This window comes from Seriola lalandi, unplaced genomic scaffold, assembly GCF_002814215.2.
Source record: "Seriola lalandi dorsalis isolate HSWRI2012SDOR001 ecotype SW California unplaced genomic scaffold, Sedor1 jcf7180002054855, whole genome shotgun sequence".
NCBI lineage: Eukaryota > Metazoa > Chordata > Actinopteri > Carangiformes > Carangidae > Seriola > Seriola lalandi.
This window is the reverse complement of record NW_019525408.1, coordinates 117,420-139,503: the sequence shown is the minus strand read 5'-3', so window position 1 is coordinate 139,503 and position 22,084 is coordinate 117,420. Positions and strand designations below refer to the sequence as shown.

Here is a 22,084-nt window from a genome sequence, read left to right as displayed (position 1 = left end):
GGTCATCTTGCAAAACTGCTGCAGACACCTCTTTCCACTCAAGCTGTAGTCTGGTAATCACATGCTGACCCACATAGAACAACAACAGATCACCAGGAAGTTAAGCCCACTGGCACCTGCGGTGTAAATGTGCGGCCTGTGTAAATGTGTCAATGTGGGGCGGTGGGTAGCAGTACTTCCTGTTGATGTTGTTAATGTGATGGCTATCAGTACAAACTGCCAGGTGCCAGCAGTTTAGCGGCCCATGCAAGCTGCCTTCTTAATGCCTGCACCAGCTGTCTTGCTGGTTTTCTATTCAGCTGCCTTCAGAGGAGATGTTGGGGTTGAAGGTTGTGCCGCCCTGGACTTGATGGTGTGCTGCAGTAAAGCAGTCTGCCTTGTCTCCAAAATGACAAAAATACAAGCTAGTCATCCAGCTGAGTCCACAATAATTAGCACAGGTGAACACTGTTGGCCTGCTGCCACAGATCCACAGGTCTTGGATTGCCTGCCATTTCTCAGAGGAGGTTGGTGGTCCAATGCTCCTCTCCAGTGTAGTTTACTTTCCTCATGTAGCACAGTTCCTCTAGTTACACTGTCTTCTCCTTCTTCAGTACTTGAACTCTCCCAGGGTAGAGTCATGTCCAGGTGGTCATTTTCTTCAGTGGCACAAGTATCTGTTTCTTTCTCAGTGGAGGTTATTGTACTGATGTATCGGTCTGGTAGTTGTAGTGACCTTTCCCCTGTTATACAGGTCCCTCAGCCAATGATGGTGTGTGAACAACCTTTCCCTATGGTGTCAAGTCCCAATTGCTGCTCTGGGGGTAGAAAGGGTAATCATCCAGGCTGCAGGGAAGGTAGAGACCCCCCATGCCTTCACTTCCAGTAGAACTGTTTCCCTACTTCTTGATTTGCCTTCATTTGCACAGGGTTGGACAGATGCAGACAGATGCACGATATCCTCTGGAACTTGTGAATAGGCCGCTGTCTCTGCGTCTGTGAAGCAATTTCTCTGAGAATTAGTCACTTTTACGTCTTGCACATCCAAGTTGTTGTTTTTTAAAAATAATTCTTTACTTATTTTTTTTTAAATCATTTTGGCTATAATATTAATGATAGGCTATTATTGATAATAATATTAAGATTTCAATATTTTGTATCTCCAATCTCCATCAAGGAGAAATCCCCCAGTCTTTTTGACAGTGAGTTTATTTTCCATCCTACTTCATGGTAGGCCTTGTATTCTTGACTATACTATATATATAGTATGCGTATATACTATGTGTATAGTCCCATAATATTCCCACAGGGCTTGGCTAATATTGTTCTGGTATGTGGACAGTCAGATTCTAACTTTAGCACTTTCTGTCACTGGGCCATGGGCCAGGGTATGAATACTTCTAGCATCATATGTGATTACAAATCCAAGGTTGGGTGTAGACCTCACCTGTGTCTACGCACACGCGACAAAAGCAGGTCTCCTTACATATCAGCAAACTACAACTCCCAGCATTCATCACCGGGAGCCTGGGCAGCAGTGCTCAGCTCATTCGGACGCGGAGCTGCTGCCTTTGCGCCCCTGACACAGGGTTTAAGAAGCCGACAAACCGCTGGATTTAAGCAGTTTTAAACAACGTGGAACCACAGCGTGGTAGTTCTCTGCACCACTGTCTCTCAGGCTGGGTCTGTCAGCATGGGTAATGGCATCAATAAGGTATGATTTTCATCTGTTGCATGCGCTGGAGTTCACACACACGAGTGGCCATCGGTGTGTTGAGTGGAAATAAGCACAAGATAAGGCTAGTTATTATCTTCTGTTGTCTTGGAGATGTTCATCAAAAATAAAAAATAAGTTTTATCTTCTCATTTGTTTGATTCAGTTAATTTAGACGTGTCTTATTCAAAAGAATTAAACATGAGCCCTCGTAACTTAGATGGCCTAACTAAAAACATGCAACATATTTCTTTGATATAAATTTATTCTTTTTTTTTCTTTTTTCTTTTCTTTTTTTTTTTACATTCACATGACCTCAGGGTCTGATTTGAACCATGGGACTTTATTTCTAATTATCACTTCATATTTTCAGGGTGTCATCCTGTTCAGCTGTTTCATGCTGCCTCAGCTGTTGTACCACTTCATTATATCATTGATGCTCCTGTTGTGTACTTTCATTATTCTCTCTTCTTATAGGTCCTGCCTGACTTATATCTGGGAAATTTCAAAGGTGCGTGGAAGTGTCTTTTTATGTCATTTTTGATTTGGTTTAATACGGTTGCACACACTCATGGTCTTTGCTTGTGCTGTCATTGGTTTGTTTGTATGTCAGATGCGAGAGACAGAGAACAGTTAGCCAGAAACAACATTACACACATCCTGTCCATTCATGACAGTGCGGCCCCCATCCTCCAGGTGAGAAGCTCTCCATCTCCACGTTATAACATTTCTGCCCTCGCTGTGCACATCTTGAATTTCTCATGAGAATTTTAAGCAGAGTGGTCCATCAAAATGAGGCTGAACAGATCTGATTGGCTGAGACCCTTTTTTTGGTGTATTAGTTCAACGCATATGGGTTGAGCTCTGACAACCAGTCTGTAAACCAGTCTGTCAGGTTGTTCAGGAAGAGGTGCCTTAGCAATAGTGCTGCTTCCTGACCAAACACTTGTCAATCCTGAGTGAGTGAACAACAAGCATGGGAGTTTCTTCCTCATGTGATTCTTGGAGTATCATGAAAAATGCCTGTCAACACCAGTTGGTTTGAACAGTGTGCTGAGTGGTGTGCTTTGCGTGGGTTTGAGAGTAGGCGGTTGTTCTTGTTTCTGCCAGTGTGGACATGTGCAGTCTCATTTCATTATTATTATAATTTTTTTTTTCTAGGTTATTGATTATGATGTAAAGTTTCTCTAACAGCTGCAAGTACAAAAGCAGCTTCTGTTCCCATTTTTTTCTTTTAAGAAAAGAGAACATACACGAATGTGACTGCCAATCGGCCACCTTTATTCTTTCACATACAGTAGCACAGCTTGTGTCCACCATGAGCAGCAACACACACATGTATTGTGGTCATTATTTCCTGCTGTATATTGATTTGTGTTCAGTGCATTAGAGGAAGTGACTGCTGACAGGTAACTACTATGATTTGTCCCTCAGGAGATGACCTATCTCTGCATTTCGGCAGCGGACCTGCCCACACAAAACCTGTAAGTACCGAAATGTGCAGCACAGCAACCGATACAGAACAATGAAAGGCTGAGGCAAAGAGAGAGTACCACATCCATTTGACGCTGCACTGCGTGGGCGTCTTAGGTTCATTTTGTTCAAGCTAACGTGTAAATGATATGCTTTCACAAGCTCAACATTCAACTGTGAACTTATTCTCTGACTAGACCACAGCAACACGACTGGATTCATCTTTTGGTGCATGGTTTTCTTTTCTTTTTCTTTTTTTTTTTTGACATGACATGTACACTACATACATGCTGTTGTTTTTATGTAATATGAGAAAGTAGAGAAGGAAAATGAAAATGAAGAGTGGTGCATGTATCACAAAGGGATACCCTGGTTTAGACACACGTGCACAAAAACACACATGCACACGCACACACACACACCTTTTATGGCCGAATTCATATTTCAGCAGGAAGGAAGTCTCGCAGCTCAGTTCTGCAGTTTTAGCACGTTGGTTGGTGCTGAGCCTCTATTTATACACACAACCCCCTCCAAACACTCTCTCATACATATGAACACACACATGCATGTATGTACACACACACACACACACACACACACACATATGCCCGCTAATACCTTTGTCACCCTTATGGTCCCAGTAGCCTCATGCCTCGTACAGTAGGTTCAGAGTTTGTGGTCTTTGAAATCTGAAATTTGACACTAAGTCTCTCAAACCTGAGATGAGCGCACCCTCGTCCTGATCTGTCCAGGATGAGAAATGAAGGGGTTTGACAAGTCAGGTGCAAAAACATACACACACACACACACACACACACACACCATGTGCAACCCCCCCCCAAAAAAAAAAAAAAAAACCTCACATGTACACAACCAATCCAATCCACCAGATTCGTGCAGAGGCTGTGAAGTGTGAAGACAAAATAACAGCACGTAGTAGCACAGTTTTTCTTACAGTTCTTGTTCTCATAATGTGGTCATGACCTATTATAACAAGCATTTTCTTTATGCTCCACAGGACTCAGCACTTTAAACAAAGTATAATGTTCATGCACGAGTCTCGCCTCAAAGGAGAGGGCTGCCTCGTTCACTGGTGAGCACGGGCAAGATTAATTGTTGTGTCTCTTTACCTGAAAAGGTGGAATCATTGGTGCAGGCTGTTGAAACGAGAGATGCTGCTGAAGTATCTGAACTAAACATACTTCCTCTGTCTATCTTATAATACAATCATAGACACATTGGATGTAAATGTACAGTGTTCATGTTGAGCTGAAAACAACTCAACCAAGTACACAAGTGCAGCCATGTGTAACTGCTGCACAGAGGAGATAAAAAATGATAAGCCTGTTCTTTAACTTCCTAAAACAGAGTACAGTAACAAGTCTGACCACATTTTGTGTTTGTGTAGTAGAGTAGCTGACCATATGTGCACAGGGGAAAGATATATTTGGTTAGACAGAGGGTCTTCTCAGAAATACAGGGGAACAAGTAGCTATTTATAAGTTTTGCATTGACTTAGGTTTGTCCACTTCACGCTACTTGCCCAGAGACAGAATTCAGATTGTTTGAAATATATATTGTGTAAAGTGTCTTAAATCAATATGTTCATGCAAGCGCTCTTGTTTTACCCCACAATTCTTTATCTTATTGCCTTTCTACCTGTCACTGTCTGTGGTCTGGTTGGTCTTCCCTAGAGTGCCACCTACTGTAGATATTTAATCTGATATTTATCACTGGGCATCTTTGGGCTAACGTGAGGTGTTGTCAACCTCTTGCTCACATACAGTTTGTTTACATGCAAATCATTACCCTGGTTCTGATTTTAGTTTTGCTCACATTCTCAGTATTATGTTTACATGCAACGTAGAAAACATGAGCATTAATGTTTTCCTGTGTGCTGGATTTAGCTCCTGCAACAGATTTTTAATAAGAGCAACAATAGAATTCATCCTCTATATAACCACTGAATTTCACTTTTATTTAAGCATATAGATCATGATTATGTCGTTTTATATTTTTTTTATAATAATTGTTTTTTTTTTACTGTTTACTGACTAACTATTATTACTATTTAACTCAAGTAGTGGAGACACCTGTGACAATATGACAGAAAATGATCAGAAATCTGGATAAGGTGTTAAAAGGCCACAGTATCCTGGTGTCACACACACATATATATATATTAATATATAACCAATATATGATGTTTACATGTGCAACATACAGTATAGCTGATCATGTGCGTGCGCTTTCCATAGAAAGCACTTTACATCCGTATCTAAATTGTTTGTGGGAGAATGATGCTAATCATGTTGTCTAACAGTTCAGTCTCTTTTCTTCATCCCTGTCTTCATACAGTTTGGCAGGTGTGTCCCGCAGTGTTACCCTGGTAGTAGCTTACATCATGACAGTGACAGGACTGGGCTGGCAGGAGGCGCTGGCGGCAGTGAGGGTGGCCCGGCCCTGTGCCGGCCCCAATCTGGGTTTCCAGCGCCAGCTCCAGGAGTTCGAGGCCACTCAAGCTGATGAGGTCAGTCCTGGGAATTGAGCATGGGGGAAAAAAAAAAAACAAAACGAGTAGGAGAGAATATCTTTAAATATTGATCAACAGAAAACTTTTTTTCCCCCTGTAGTTCAGAGAATGGCTACGGAAGGAATATAAGGACAACCCCTTCAATGATGAGGCTGATATTCGTGACTTGCTTGTGTCCAAAGTCAAAGGTGAAGAGGTGGGAAAACAGGCATCTACCCCACCTGGAGGTATCTGATCAGAAATTTGGATGATGGTTATCTTTTATAGCTGAATATAGAGGATTACACCACTGTGTGATGCTTAAGTATTCTGGACCTGTCTGGAAGTCTCATGAGCTGGAGCGCACTACTGATCCTCTAGATATCATGGACATGAACACTGGAAGAGACAGTTATTATGTCAAGCACATATTCATTTTTAGCATTCATTGATTGATGTTTCTGGTGCTGTTTTTCTAATTTATAAATATTGTGAACTGTGTACTGAGTCATTATCCTACTAATAAATGGAGATATATCTATCTGTCTTTCTGTCTGTCCTTTAATTTTCTTTTTGTGGATTAGTGGGTGTTTAAACCTTAAACGTAACCCTAACTCTCCATCTATTTGGAACTGATGTCATTGTTGATGCCTAACACTCTTAGACTGTATATAAAAAGGTCACAGTTGCATCTTGCTAGTATCACTTAGCAGAAAAACTTACCACAAGTGTTTCTCTTACTTTTCTTGGCCTGTGAGTGTACTGAGTAGCTAATCTGTACAGCCACGTGAAGGGAGCAGCAGTTTTTTCCACTCAGACTCAGACGAATTCTAAAGAAAGCGACATGCAAATCCTGGGTTTACTTGTGGGCACTTTACTCACTAAACTAAAACTGTTCGCATTTCCTCGCAACTGAGAGAGAGAGAGACAGGGAGATGGAGATGAAGAAAACTATTTAGTGCCTGCTAGTCCCACTGATCTGCCTGATTCAGCTACCAGTACCAAAGTGGCAGGGACCAATCCAACGACTACTGCTGGTCCAGATACAGCACCATGGAAAGAAAAATGTGCAACAATGCCATGTGTGAAGAGAATGTGGCAGAGCACACACCAAGATCATATTTGTCCAGCAACCAGCACTAGGGGCATGCACCCCTGCTGCCCTAGGCGGAAACTACTTATGCTGGAACTATATTTGTAAAGTACGGTAACAACAACAACAACAACAACAACAACAACAACAACACACCAACAAGGCCAATGTACCATACAAATAATGCAAATATTCTTGTCTTTTTTGTGTATAAATTGCCAGCGGTTCATGTAGATAAAATTTACCTTGAAATTAAAGTCCTATATGCTTTTAACATCACTGACAACAATATTTAAGGGATTGTAATTAACAGTGGGGTGGGTGTAGGGTCTCTTTTCATGCAAATGATTAATCATGTGATCACATGAAAAGCTACTCTTAAAGAATACACTTTGCTGTAGGAATAATACAATAAAAGTGACATCCTCACTTTCAGGGAGGCACTATTTTACTCTGAAGTTGGCTTTTTCGGCACTTAGGAGTTATTCTTACTCTGCAAAACATCATGCAGGAATATAGTGGATTTAACTCACCTTTTTTCATTAACTTACACTGGATTCATTTCATAAGATAATTGAAAGTGAAATTTGTAGTGATTTTAAATAGTGAAATAAGGGAGTAAAGTCAATTGTTTTGTGAGTTTGTCACTTACAGCGGGCTGACACATTGAAGGTGATAAGACACATTCAATGCTTCTATGCTTCTATTCTATGTTTACATCTCTGTTTCCTGGTTCTCTTCCTGTTTGTCTAATGTGCAAGGCAGGTCATGCATGGTGGCATCAAAAACACCAAGATCATGTTCTTTTCTCACTCTCTCTGCTCAACTGTCTTTTAAATACTATAAAGCATTAAAAACTCCATTAATTTCACCATGGTGAGATATTACATACAGTAGTCGTATACACACCATTGATTGCTGGGTGTGTGCATAGATAGCCACTGGAGGGCACTAAACAAAGTACTGTTAAAAGATACAAGATGTACTCTGGACTCAACCATGTGCTTTTTCTCTCCACATTGGTTCCTCGTGCCTCATCAGTCACCCAGTCAAAGTCAGTATTTCCTCAATCACGAATTTAAGAACTTTAAAGACTGTATTGTTTCCAGTCAGCAGTTATGGAAGTGCAAATTAGGTAGAACTTCGGTAGAACATGAACAATATGTGTCGGGGGGGTATTTTGTGATGGTAATGTATACAGGTAACTGTTCCATTCTGTCCCGGTGTGTGCTCAGGGTGTCACTAGAGGGATTCCCCACTGTAGCACTGTGTGTGGGCGCTGAGTTTCACAGAAATGAACGACTGACTGCTGCGCATCTCCTCTTGAACTTCTCAGAGCCTGAGAGGCTCCTCCCTGTTACAAATCAAGATGTGATTACATTTAAGAATAGGACACCGAGAGCTTCAAAACAGATTTCAGCGGGGAGCTCACGTTGATCAAAGGTAAGACATAGCTCCTCTTAAATGAGTAGGCGTATTTTCAACATTATGATTAATGAAAACCTTTAATGTATCTATTAACCCCCACTAACCCCAGTTTTAGTCAGGAGAAAATAGCTGATCTCAATCATTTGAGTCAGTATCAAGGTTGGCAGGTAAAATTTCAAGATAATATTAACTTGGGTTAATTAGAAGTTTGTCATTCAACTTATCCTGTTAATCATATAACTTGTCTTGTTTAAAGTTGAATTAATGTCCTACAAAACTGATAGGATGAAGTTAAGAAACATGTCTCAGTAGCATGTATACAAGCATGCACTGTAGTTGTGTTAAAACATATTCTTTTCATTTAGATATAGCTAACACACTTATGTCTCTATCCATGCATGTCTCACAAATGTGTCACACTTCTTTTTGGCCACTTCAACGCTTACACTTACACCCTTCACTTGTGTATGAGTATGACCAAAGGTGTCAAACCCATCCCGAGACAACTAGTTAAAATGCATTGAAAAGTGCCTGCTAATGTTACAGCTAGGGCTGCAGAGCAAAGGCTAAGTGCAGCTCAACTAACTCACCTTGGCAGCTCTTTTCATTACTAAAAGAATTGTACTTGGAAAGAAACTTTTAAGATGAACCTCGTACCTTAATCAGCCGATCAAATTGATCAAACTTCTTTTCTCAGGTTCAGGGAAATGAGTCTCACAGTTCTTAAAGCAAGAAGAACATCATCTTACTACGCCCACAGTTCTTTTATGCACTAAATTTGATTTTTATTTTGTCTTATTTTGCAGAGATGAACCTGGATGAGGACGCCGGCCTGTCAGTCCATTGTGGCAACGGCAAACTCAGACAGTGGCTGATCGATCAGATTGACAGCAGGAGATATCCTGGCCTGGTTTGGGAAAACGATGAAAAAACTATTTTCCGGATTCCGTGGAAACATGCAGGCAAACAAGATTATAACAGAGAGGAGGATGCTGCGCTCTTCAAGGTCAGACCATCCCACCTGTCTTCTCACACTGCATCTGAAGCCTCTGACATTGGCATTTTAAAATCACTACTGCACACGAATTACCCTTCAAAAGCATATTTTAAAATGTCTGCTTTTTTAATTTTTTGTTACAGATGTGTAACATTGTTTTGAAAAGGCTACTGCTAAAAGGGCTATAAGTGCTTGGGCGTTAATCCATTCTTCAAAGCCCTAGTCTTTGTACACTGGCATGAATAAAGAGGAAGTTTAAATGAATCAATTCAATGATTGTTTCAGGCATGGGCAATGTTTAAAGGAAAATATAAGGAAGGTGTGGACAAGCCAGATCCCCCCACATGGAAAACTAGACTACGCTGTGCTCTTAATAAAAGCAATGACTTTGATGAGTTAGTAGAAAGAAGCCAACTGGACATCTCAGATCCCTACAAAGTCTACAGAATCATTCCAGAGGGAGCCAAAAAAGGTAAGTGTTTAAATAATGACCATGTAAGATGCAATAAGGCCTTTTGCAATTTACATTAAGCCACCTATGTCTGCAGTGATAGATGTAGCAAGCTGTGGTGAGGGGCAAAATATTTTATAGTTGGTCTTCAATTGACAAATAGTAAACTCTAAACCCATGCCAGAACAATGGTTCATTTACATTTACATATACAGTGCACTGCTGCGTTTCACAAAGCAAGCCACATTGTTTATGTGAGTGCTGGTGCATTTTTCACATACATGTGCACCACTGCAGTTGAATCTATTGAGGCAGGAAGCACAAAGGAAGCCAAAGCATGTACCAAAAAGGCCGTAGTGCTTTTTTTAGAGGGCTTCGGTTACTAAGTGCAGGGTGCACATAACACAACCAGACGACCTCCAGCCTTGCATAACTAAGTCTCTGCCATAGTACAACAGTTTTTGTCACAGCAGAGCAGTTCTTTGTATCTGGGCTAATGCTTGCTTCGCAAGGAAGATATAGATTGGCAGTTGCCTGAGTCATCTGTTGCAAATCACCCAATCACTTAAGTTAAAATAGCAAGATCTCATAATTGCATAAGCACATTCACAGTTTACACCCGCTAAATGAATCAGGGTGGTTTACATTTTTAGTTTATAGTTAATCTGTACAATAAAGCTAAATTACAATCCTGTATTATTATCACAGATGCAAGTTCCTTTTTTTTGGAAGAAGATGTGCTGTCTTCATAGAAAAGCATGGCCAATATTGTGAATAATTTATCTGACAAATGTATTTTTGGTTTTGTACATTTACAGGATTGAAGATGAGCAGTATGGAGGAGACACCATCACATATGAATGCTCTCGGATATATTCCTCAGTATGCATCTCTGCAAAACCAGGTCAGCACATTTTGTGACTGCTGCATCCTATAGGCTCAACCAGGCCTAACACATAAATAGAGAAGAAATGTTTTAGTTTATGACATCTTCTCTGAGTGACCATTCATATGCTCCCTTCTCAGGTACCCAGCTATATGGTTTCTCAGGAGAGAAGGGACTGGAGGGATTACCCACCACAAGAACAACAACCTCTTCCACCTCCACATCACCACGGGTCACATGCAGAGCTGCAGTATGGCCACTACCCGTCAACCATCAGCCGGGCTTGGCCTGGGTCACACTCGGAAAATGGTAAGATACAGCCATACAAACATCATGGATGCAACATATTCACACACATAAAAATAACTATAATGTTTTCAAATAATTTTCTCAAATTTCATTTGGTCAAATAAGTTCTAGATGCGTGACATTTTGATTGTTTTAATGCAAATTTATATATTTCTTTTTTTAAATTTTCATAAATATTTTCCAAATAAGTGCATCAGTTTCCAACCACAGACATCCTGTCAGTCCTTTTATCAAATGTGAAGTCTGGTCTGAAATGGAATAAAGTTATCACCTTACTGACAAAATAAAACAGGCACTTATAATCGTGCTTATTTGTTTCATTGTACAATACTTTGATCAATCTCTGAAATGAGGCTTTAACAGGTTATAAGGTCATGTCATTAGTCTTGTACGTTTTTAAATTAAAATGTCATCAGTTATCACAATCCCTCACATGTAGTTTACAGTGGAATCCACATTTGATCTTTAAGGTAGGAGAAAAAAACACCCACAGATAAATTCAAAGACTGTTTCATCACCAACTTTTTTTTTATGCATAAAGAAGAGCAAGAATATTGTTGACACATTATGAGGTACATCATATAAAATTAAATGGAAACTTTTCAAATAAGTAAATATAAGTTATATTATGTTTGGGTGATAAATAAACCTCATAAAAGCCTGCATTTCCAGTTAATTTATTTGAAAGCACTAATTATAGCAGAGGGAGATTCACAGCAGTTTCAAAGTGTTTATCGTCACAGCAGTATCACAGCAGAAAGTGATTGTAAAGTGATTATGGTTTGTACCACAGATAAATGAGCTCAGTGATTATTCTAACAAGACAACACAGTATACTGTGCTTTGACTATGTAAGATTTACTGTAGCAAAGTTGCTGTCCCATCAGACACGTTACACTTTTGATGGCTATATTTACCTGAGGTTGCATTGGACAGCTTCCAAGTGAGAATGTGCACCGTTTTGTGGGTGTAGGTGTGTTTAGAATCCAAGGTAAAGTCTTGGGAAAAAAAATGTGAAATTAGCTTGGATTCATATTGATAGGGAAACCATGCACAACCCCCATGAATGGAAATGCTAATTCATTTGTGGGCTGGACAGATGGCAGGTATGCAATAGCTGGGAAACAGGCAGTGGTTGATCCATTAGCTATGCACATGGTGGTCAGTGATCTGTGCAAAAATATCTTGAGCTAAATTTGTTTATGCAGACGGCCTGGTTGTTTGTAGGTTATTGTTGCATACGGCTGGAAGATGTGTTAAATGTGCGACTTGTGTGCCTGCCTGATCTACAGCAAGGCCCCAACACATTCTGCAGACTTGCTATTGTTCCAGATTAGACTACAATGATAATTAAAAAAAAAAAAAAAAACTTCCTCAAACTTGAAAAGAAGTGGCCAAACACCCTTTCACATGTCAACACTTTCAGATTCAATCCTCCAATTATAACCAATATTTATTCAATTTACTCTGCGCAGGTTTTCAGCTCTCCATCCACACCTACTTTTCAGAGTCGCAGCCACCCATGTACACAATGGACCACAACAATGCAATAACAGGTAAAGAATCAGCTCTGGCAAACTAAAACCCATAAATAGACGTTCACTCATATGCTTGTTTTTAAATTTGTACTATTTTGAATTTATTTGCATGAATAGTGAGTGTTTTTTTGGCCCATTTCCTGATAGATTAAAAAAAAGGGGATTAAAAAGATGCTTAGAATGATAAGTTAGTAATAGTTTTCATGGCAAGATTACTGAAGATTATGTTTTATTTAAGCTTGACATTTCAGGGTCTGCATCTGATCATGCTGCGAGGCTCAAATTGCTGATGATGATACTGATGAGTTCTCCTACGAATAAATATCTGTTAAATGCGGATATCTTTCTTCCAGATGTCAGCCTGCATGTGTCCCTATACTACAGAGAATCTTTGGTGAAGGAAGTTACCACCACCAGCCCAGAAGGTTGCCGGATCACGTCTTCCACCTCCTCCTCCTCTCCATCCTCATCCTCCCCCTCTTCCCCATGCCCAGAGGACAAGTTTCACAGTGGGGCAGAAACCATCCTTTTTCCATTCCCGTACCCTGAATCTCAGAGGCAGGGTGCTGAGATGCTTCCTAACATACTGGAGAGGGGGGTGCATCTATGGATGATGCCTGATGGGTTGTACGCTAAGCGCCTATGCCAGGGACGAGTATACTGGGAGGGACCTCTGGCTCCGTATCTGGATAAACCCAACAAGCTGGAGAAGGAGCAGCCATGCAAACTGTTTGACACCCAGCAATTCCTTATTGGTAAGGACTAATAGGCCGCTGTAGTGTTCTGTTCACACACATAAGTTTGGAGGTAAACCTAATGACGCAATCCAATATAATACTTTTGCTATAAAAACTATGTTTGTAAAGTTTATACTAAAATGTATTGTTCAGTCTGTGTCACAGAAAGTGGTGGAAGAAGTATTCAGATACGTTACTAAAGTCATGTCAGTTTTTACAGCCCAGAATCACAAATTGGCCTCGAAGAGCTTCACAGGCTGTACAGAATATGTCATCCTCTATAGATACATAACAATATCATAAAGTAATGTCCTGTAGTTAATTTTTTTTAATAAGAAAAGATACAGAATTATTATCAGAAAAACATATTTATGAGTACACTACAATGTACCTTTAAGTAGATATAATATACAGCGTTTGTCGGCAATTAAAAACCACAATCTTTCTCTGTAGTAAAGTACAGATATAAAGTACACACACTTTAAAATACTACTGAGTTACAGGTGTTGAGTAAATGTACTGAGTTATTTTCTAGCACAGGTCACAAAGGTATTGATTCAGCTTTATGGTAACTTGTTAGTCCACAGACTGAGACATCATTATTGTATTATGAGCTTTCACAGGATCTTGTCCACTGATTTTTGCAAAGATATTCAATATTCTTAATAATTTTGATCAGAACAATTGACCAAATTCTGTAAGTGAGAAGAATAACTAGAATGCACCAGTACCCACGCTGCTACAGCTGTTTCCAGTATGATGATGGATGTGGTCATGTCGATAATGGCTGTGACTATGTTGATGTTAATGATGAAGGAGAGGTTGCAGGCACTTTAGCTGGGTAAGTCCCTCTTAAGGTAGCTCGAAGAAGCTAGTCACATTCTCAGCAGGGGGCCAAAGTGTGTGGAGTCCCCACCCACCTTCCGTGGCCCAGCACACAGTATGACAAGATGGTGTTTCTGTGCCATTTCACACTGAAATTTCCATCATCCTCATCAGTGGTTTCCAGAAAAGCTGTCTTAATTAAGGAAAATGTCATGAGCAACTTGGAGTTTAACTGTTTATTTACTGTTAACATGTGGCTTGCTGGACTGTATGATAAGTAGCACTTTTCTTGCTCTTCTTCTCGCAGAGCTTCAAGATTTTGCCCATAATGGCCGACATGTACCAAGACACCAGGTGGTGCTATGTTTTGGAGATGAGTATCCCGACCCACAGCGACAGAGGAAGCTGATCACAGCACAGGTACCGATCCACTACAAAACTTAACCTTGTAATTGAGAGCAGTTCTTTGATAAGGACATGAGCTTTTACATTATCATGTGGTGGAAAATGTGGTTACAAATATTCCTCTTTCTAAAAACCAAATTTGACTGATGTATAATTTTTTTTCAAAATTAGAGAACTGTATACTGTACTACAAATGTAGAACACAAAAACTGCACCTTTTTAAATTTACACTACAACTACAAAAGTGATAAAATATAGCCAAGCTGCTTTAACGCAATATCATGCTAATGGGTGAGATAGTCACGGCGTGCCTTAGCCAAAACCAAAGCTTGATTTACTCATTGATTTGACTATATATATATCAGTTTTTATGAACACACATGTTAATTTTTTCAGTTAGTTATTCTGTAACTCAATGATGCTGTAGCTAAATTCAGCTGTTACGGAGAAAAACAAAACAAACAAACTCTTGCTAAAGCTAATGTAACTAGCTGATGTCAGTGACCATCAGTGACTGGTTGAATTAATGTGATTTAATGTGTTTTAGGTGCCTTGTATGCATGAATATGTAAATTAATGACTTGTATTTCATTCAACTTTGAATATTAATAGTTTTCGGGAAGACACTTAGTAAAACAGAGACAGAGTGTCGCAGGGATGATGCATTATTGTAGGCTGACCCAGAAGTTAGCATCACCAAAAGCCAACAGGATTTTTCCATTGAAGCCTAAATACTATTGTGAAAAGTAAAAAGCCAATGTTTGGCTTTAAATGAAATACACCCCGTTCACATGACTTACATGGCTTACTTAGTCTACAAAAGCCTTTCCTCATAGAAAGTTAGTAATAGTTTGCAAGAGCACGAGCATGTTAAGGTGGATTTGTGAGTAGATCTGTTTTCGTGTTCAGTGTGATGACGTTGAATGTCATGACGACCTCTGTTGTCTTATTTAGCCACTTGTGAGCAACCGCCTTTTTTTAGAAATGTAAAAGCTTCAAAAATCACGAGTGGGTTATTTACTTACGTATTTTATGTCATAGAATAAAATGTGAAAATGTCTTGTGATAACTACGGACCTTATTTCTGGCATCCAACCAAAAACCCATCGACTTTGGGAACCGGAAATGTAAGAAGGCTAACTGGGTTTTAAGGCTAATTTCTCAAACAAACTAGTTTAAATAGACGAGAAATGTGAAAGAATTGCAGAATCTGCATATTGTATGTTTGTAATGATTTTTTAAATGGCCTGATCAACCAGAACAGGCATAAATTGAAGGCATTAGGCTATAGTCTTTGCTACGCAGTAAACAATAGTATAATATGACACAGACATATTTCATACATAGACATAATTTCATTTTAGGTGGAGCCAGTGTTTGCCAGAAAACTGGTGTACTATTACCAGCAGAACAGTGGCCACTACCTGCGGGGCTATGATCACATCCAGGAACAGAACACATCATCTCCAGCAATCGACTATCCTTCCCAGAGGCCTCTACAGCATATTCAGGAGTGACAAGCATGCATGCTCACACACACACACACACACACACACACACACACACACACACACACACACACACACACACACACACACTGGAGGGGAGGAATGCGAATGTAAACTGCTGACCATTCACCGCCTTGTGACTGCAGTGCTGTGTACTGTAAATGGTAGGCACTTGCACGCTACTCAGGGGTAGAGATGGGGAAGACCCTGTTGTTTTCACTTGCACACCTATGTGTCGTAGTCTTTGTGTCTGGGACTTTGGGGTAATGTTTTTTTTTTTCACTAAATGTATTATTGTGACAGTGTGAAGGATGCGGTTTGAGGGTGGGGGGGATGAGGGGAGCGGAGGGCGACTGAGACAGGAAGTACTAGCACAGGTGCACAGGAAGAGTGGCCCCTAAGACAAACACTGATACTCCGAAGTAATATTACAGAGTATGAATGAATACTTAACACGTTTTCATATCTAACAGCTGACAATGTCATTGTTGCACTCAGCACTCAAGACAATTACAGACTCCCTTTTAAAGTAGGTTGACAGAGCTCTTTCTGTGTGCATGATTTGCCAAATAAAAACGTATGCTCTGATGAGCAAGTGAACAATCTCAGCGCTAAGACCTCAATTCTTTTCATTACAAAAAATAAATAAATGAATAAAATTGAATAATACAAGTTGAATGTGAGAGAAATCACTGGTCTGGTGGTGTAGTAAAGGAAGCTGTTATCACAAATCGTTTCCCTCTAGGCTGCACCATGTATTGCAGGGTGTGTTAACAAAAATCAATTTCTACTGAATCTGATCAGAAAAACATCTGATTCCTTTAAATTAAGAGCTGTTTGTAGGTGATAATGAAGAAAAAATTAACTATTTTGATTGTGATATTATATTTTGAAGCTCACAGTTATGTATATTTTGATTTTTTCAGTGTTTGTTTACATACTGTTATTGTCTAATGGTTGTTAGCATTAGAAATTAAACCTGTGAATTGAGCTATGAGTGTGGACAGTTATGGAATCAATAATTAAGAAAACATATTGTGGGGTTGTAGAGAACTGAAAAGGCAAAGCACAGGAATGCGTACAATGGTGGAAGCAAAAAAGGAGGGGACCAGTGGCGAACAACTCATAATCAGGGAGCAGCTTGAGGCTTAAGGTCTGTGTCACCAGAAAAGACTGGCCATGATGGGTGGTTTTGACATGACTGGACTGTAGGAAGTTGACTGGAAAAATCACACTCATCCCGTAACTTGTAAGGAAACCGTACCTGTTCCTCTTTACCTGAAACTAGCGGCCTCACAAATGGGAAGGAAAACTATCTTTGTGGTCTTTGTGCAGCTTTAGCCAGGGAACAGCTCTCTGGTTCCCATGCCTGACACATTGCAGAGCTTCACTGGATGTAACATCCTCTAAAATCACAACAGCTCAACAAAATGTCCGTTACCCACTCAGGAATGCGTATATAACATTAGACACAAAATGCAAATGTTTTAGAGGAATTTCTCAGTACGTTGAAGTCCTAAAGGCCAATGCAGCAATAGGAGGGATGGAGGCTGTGTTATGCTTTTCTTCTGTGGTCCAGAGTTTCGATCTCTGCATTTACTTCCTTCACACTTAAACCACATCACTTTCACAATGGCTTCAAAAGTCTGACCAAAATCACAGGCAGGAATGTTTTTCTTTTTTGTGTGTGTGTGAACCATAAATCCTCCCTCACCCCCCCCCACCCCCACCCCTAAACATCCAGTCAGTATCTCTGATCGTCTGCTGGGTGAATTTTTTTGTTTCGCATTACTTCAATACAACCAGACATTTGACTCAGTAAAAATCAGATCCTAATAGTGAAAACGATACCAGCTCAATATACAGTGTGCTGTTGTGGTAAACAGTGTATATGTGTGCGTGTGTGTGTAGAAAAGGGCCATGTGTGCATGTGTAGGTGGGTACATGTGTGTGTCACATAGTTGCAGTATTACTGTTATCAGAAATTGACATTTGTGGACTCAGGATAAAGCATGTGACTCCCCCACCTACAGCATCTGTGACTCAAACACAGAAACACACACACACACACACACACACACACACACCCATTTCTTATTACAGTTACAGTAAAATATTCAGAGCAAGCTACAGAGGAAATCACAAAAAGTGTGCATACCGAAAAAATATTGTTGTTAATCTTTTTTAAATAACAGTAGCAATAATCAGACATTGATTAATATAAAACTTCAACATGAATAGATGATTTATTTTGAAATAAAAGTATCAATCTTCTGTAACATGTCTACTGTGCTGTTTTGTCTTTGAGCTCCCCTGATTTGCAAACAAAAGGGTGGAAGAATGAGAGAGTCATATTTGGTTACAAAAAGAAAAAGAACAAAAAAAAAGAAAAAAAGAAGAAAGAAAAAAAGAAAAACACATTCACACATTTGCCATGGTGTTTCCCCCTCTGCAGGAAGCCACATCATTTGTAGTTAGGCTTCAGTTTATCCGCCTATGTGAACCGTTACTCCAAGCGACATCGCCTGAGCCCTTCACTCGAAGCTTTGGAGCGGACTGTTTAGTCACCAAATTGCCCAAAAAGGTTTTTAGAGAGAAATGAAACCACCAGCGGCATATTAACTTCACCACTTTCTCCAAAAGAAAGTGTTTCTTTTGGTTCCATCTTGACTCAGTGACTATGAAGAATTTGACTGATTGGGCTGGTAGTGGCAAATAATACTACGCCACAGTTTAAATTTTGTTTTCCACTTCAGAAAAAAAGTAGGCTAACAGTGGCCAGAATCACTGCAACTTTTTAGCTGTTGTGTAAATATCTCAACCTGATCCTGTTATTGCTACTTTTACTACCTTTCACACATGGATTATCTTTTGACTTAGGAATTTCTCTGCAGTAACACTGATCACACTTACTATACAGCTTCATCTTGTTCATTTATACTTTTACATTGAACTTGTCAGATTTTCATTTTATAATAATTCTGTTATTCAGAGTTTGAGCTACATATTCAGAATATACAGTTTGTAAAGCACTGTTGGTTTGTATGGTTGGCTTATCCATTTATTTATGTGTGATAATACAGCAAGGATCTGAGGCAAGAAAACAATTAGGTTAAATCACAAGAAAAACTTGGCAATGTTTCGCTGACATCTGCTGGTTGGTGTAGCTGCAGGTAAACAAAACAGATTTCGTTGTAGAATACACAAAGGTAAACACGGATTGTCCACTTGCCGGTTGGCCCGGTGCCGTGGGGCCTCCGACCTCTAGGGGGCCTCCAACCCCCACCAACTGGCCTTGCTTTCTTTTCTTTCTTTCTTTTTTACAAATAAATTTAGTTGTATTTAAATTAGGCTTCGATTATAATTGACTTAATAATTTAGTGCAAACCAATGAATGCAGAGTTACTTTATTTGCAATTGAACATTTTTTATTATGATTGGTTTGCTTGGCGGGTCTGTAGCACGATGATGACGTGTCAGGTCAGGTGATGACCGTGGGAATTTAGCGCCAAAGCCCGCCAGGTGAGGAGGGCGCCTCTTGAAAACATCATGGAAGACAAACGTTGGTTCAGTGGAGCATCAAGGGGAAACACGGAGAAACAAAAGAGCATTAGAGAAACTGAAACTCGGACGAATTACACCATCTATCTCGACTGTTTTCAAAAGTCGACTTGCTAGCATTAGCAACGAGCCTGGAAGGGTGTTAACGTGGAATAAGAAGAGGACAATTCTGTTCCCCCGTCGATTTGTGTTTCCTCTAACCTTAAACGGGAGCAGCCACTAACGTTAGTTCCACTGAGCATCAGCATGAAACAGAGGCAGAGAGCCACGAGCCTGCGACAGCCACCTGTTCAACAGCCCTTCCCTCATCTCTCCACCTGAGGCCGACACCGATGGATGCAGGAGATCCAGTGGGAGGTAGGTTACCAACAGGGCAGCCTGTTTCAACCATAGATAATAATAAGTAACTATTTTAACCAGGCTAGGCGCCATGGTGAAGTATCTGAGGCGCCAATTTTTCTCATAAAATAAAATGAATTGACTTAGCCCATGGCAAAATCAAAACAACAAATGTCCTTATTATTCATATTCATATTCATATTATTATTATTATTATTATTATTATTATATAATCACATTACTCGCATTATAAGGCCTGCCTTTCTGTTCATATCCTGTTAAAGCATTAAAAGCTGAGCAAATCTATAGTCATAAGTAGTCTGTTTTATGCAATAATATTTTATTACCAATTTGGTACGTTTTGTCCTTTAACTCTGTGTTGCATGACATGTGTCATGTTTGTATTAGCATTTTACTGTCCAATAACTGGCAACTGCATCTTTTAACATTTTATCAAAATTAATACTATGATGATTATATTTTATCCATCTCATCTATGTCTATTTAATGCTGCTTCGCAAGTCTGCATGTATCAAAAGATGGTCGTAGTCAGTATTGCTGGCTGTGTTTTCGTGGCTTCGTGTTGCTGGCATTGATATACGGTGGTTCCATCTATGCTGAAATGGGTTGTTGTTGCTGTGTTTTTGTACTGATGTCTTGCTGTTTCCTGTTTGCTCTGCATGGCACGTGTTCTCTTCAGACCAATGGACTTGAGAAAGTAAAGTGATAAACATGTGATGAAATAGATCTGAAAGCTATCATGACAGTAATAGTAGTTAAGAATAGTGACATAAAAATAGATATCAAGAGATTAAAAACACAAGACAAAAATAAAAATGCTGACTATGAAATACAATAAGATACATTGAAGAGCTATAATAAAAGAGATGTAAATAAAAGCTAGACTAAAAGAAACTGGTTAAGAGAGTTAAATAAACAAAAAACATAACAGATAAATTCGATAAGAGAGATTAAAGAAATATTATACCATTAACCCACACACTGTAGGCTAATGCATTAATATTGTTGTTGCTGGCCCAGGAAAGTACTGTTGCAATCATGTGGTGTAAATCCTGTATGATGGGATATATCTACAGGTGATGATATTGTCACTCAGTTTATGATCATAAGCTGTAGCATGTCAGTGTAAATTAAGTGAGTTACTGTTCTAACAGATAGTAACTTCTGCTGGGAATGCATATTTAAAAACCTGGATTGCATTTGTGGAGAGCAGAGCAGGGGCCTCCAAGATTTTGTGCCTCGGGGCCATTTTCAGTCTGGCTCTGATAAGAAGAACAAAAACGTCTCCATGAAATTATGTTTATTTATAAAGGATATTTATCAGTGCTTTTTTTTTTTTTTTGGTAAAATTGTGGGTAGTTTTACCTCTTCAGTGGGAGAGGGTAAAATCACTTTTTAATGTAAGTGCTCAGAGATCATAGAAAGATAAGATGTTGGTTGAGTGAGAACAGTGCAGGGAGCACTATACAAACTCTTCCCCACAGTTAGGGTAGAAGTCAGGCTTGAGGTTAATGACTTGTCCACTCAACCCTCATTCTCTAGATAACAAAATACTGGTGATTGTCCTGCGTTGTCATACATGGTTCTACATGTTGTACACACAATGGGAGGTCATAGTGGTTTAAAAGCACCTGACAAATTGCAGACATTGAATACTTTATGTACAGCTGGAGACGGACACAAAATACACACACACACACACACACACACACACACACACACACACACACACACACACGTACGCCCCCTGCTGGCATGAAGGGGAAGTACTTCGAGACTTTTTTCTGCACATTGTAAATCTGCTATCTACACAAAAGTAGCTAGAAAATTCATTCTGCATTCACAACTAAATGTGCAAATTCTGATGAACACCTGGCTGGATTCCCTTACTTAAAAAAACAAACAAAAAAGTATACCTGTGGTAATTTTACACTAGACTCAGAGTCAGTGACCCCGCTGTGTTTAGGGTCAGGGATTACTGAGACCCCTGCCCAGCATTTGATGACAGTGCTGTTTAACTCTTGTCGCCACGGGCTGATCCTTCTGGTCGACCCCCCTGGTTAGGAAGGTGTTGACCTCATTTTTGTTTTTACTTATTTTGACCTCTCAAACTGACACTGCAAATCCATCAATCATCATCCACCGGTCCACTGATGCTGTGCTCTCATGAAGCTGTAGATGATGGGAGCAAATAATGTCAAGACTTATGTAATGGCAGAGCACAGGACAATAAAACTGACTTGCCTATGTGAGGTGGAGTGTATACACATAGAATTACTCTTAGCATAATTTATTATTTTTATTAATA

General features: G+C 39.7%; 2 protein-coding genes across 2 annotated transcripts; both read left to right on the top strand.

The window, feature by feature from the left end:
• The first annotated feature begins 1,418 nt into the window (after positions 1–1,418).
• dusp22b (dual specificity phosphatase 22b) lies at positions 1,419–6,219 on the top strand. The gene is made up of 7 exons (XM_023427191.2): positions 1,419–1,693; positions 2,171–2,204; positions 2,307–2,389; positions 3,128–3,177; positions 4,185–4,259; positions 5,525–5,696; positions 5,800–6,219. Exons 1-7 carry the CDS (start codon positions 1,673–1,675, stop codon positions 5,932–5,934), a joined length of 570 nt encoding a protein of 189 aa, XP_023282959.1. The 5' UTR covers positions 1,419–1,672; the 3' UTR covers positions 5,935–6,219.
• A 1,904-nt stretch (positions 6,220–8,123) lies between these two features.
• On the top strand, positions 8,124–18,134 carry irf4a (interferon regulatory factor 4a). The gene is made up of 9 exons (XM_023427192.2): positions 8,124–8,214; positions 9,006–9,205; positions 9,482–9,668; positions 10,466–10,551; positions 10,674–10,842; positions 12,318–12,398; positions 12,734–13,135; positions 14,250–14,362; positions 15,712–18,134. Exons 2-9 carry the CDS (start codon positions 9,008–9,010, stop codon positions 15,862–15,864), a joined length of 1,389 nt encoding a protein of 462 aa, XP_023282960.1. The 5' UTR covers positions 8,124–8,214; positions 9,006–9,007; the 3' UTR covers positions 15,865–18,134.
• The last annotated feature ends 3,950 nt before the right edge of the window (positions 18,135–22,084 follow it).

What these genes read in the sequence shown, in the direction of transcription:
- irf4a (XM_023427192.2), top strand. Translation starts at nt 9,008, where the DNA reads ATGAACCTGGATGAGGACGCCGGCCTGTCAGTCCATTGTGGCAACGGC. An exon ending in TCCAGAGGGAGCCAAAAAAG is followed by an intron (nt 9,669 to 10,465) that starts GTAAGTGTTTAA and finishes GTACATTTACAG; the next exon opens with GATTGAAGATGAGCAGTATG. An exon ending in CCACAACAATGCAATAACAG is followed by an intron (nt 12,399 to 12,733) that starts GTAAAGAATCAG and finishes TCTTTCTTCCAG; the next exon opens with ATGTCAGCCTGCATGTGTCC.
- dusp22b (XM_023427191.2), top strand. Translation starts at nt 1,673, where the DNA reads ATGGGTAATGGCATCAATAAG. An exon ending in GTGCGGCCCCCATCCTCCAG is followed by an intron (nt 2,390 to 3,127) that starts GTGAGAAGCTCT and finishes TTTGTCCCTCAG; the next exon opens with GAGATGACCTATCTCTGCAT. An exon ending in GAGGGCTGCCTCGTTCACTG is followed by an intron (nt 4,260 to 5,524) that starts GTGAGCACGGGC and finishes GTCTTCATACAG; the next exon opens with TTTGGCAGGTGTGTCCCGCA.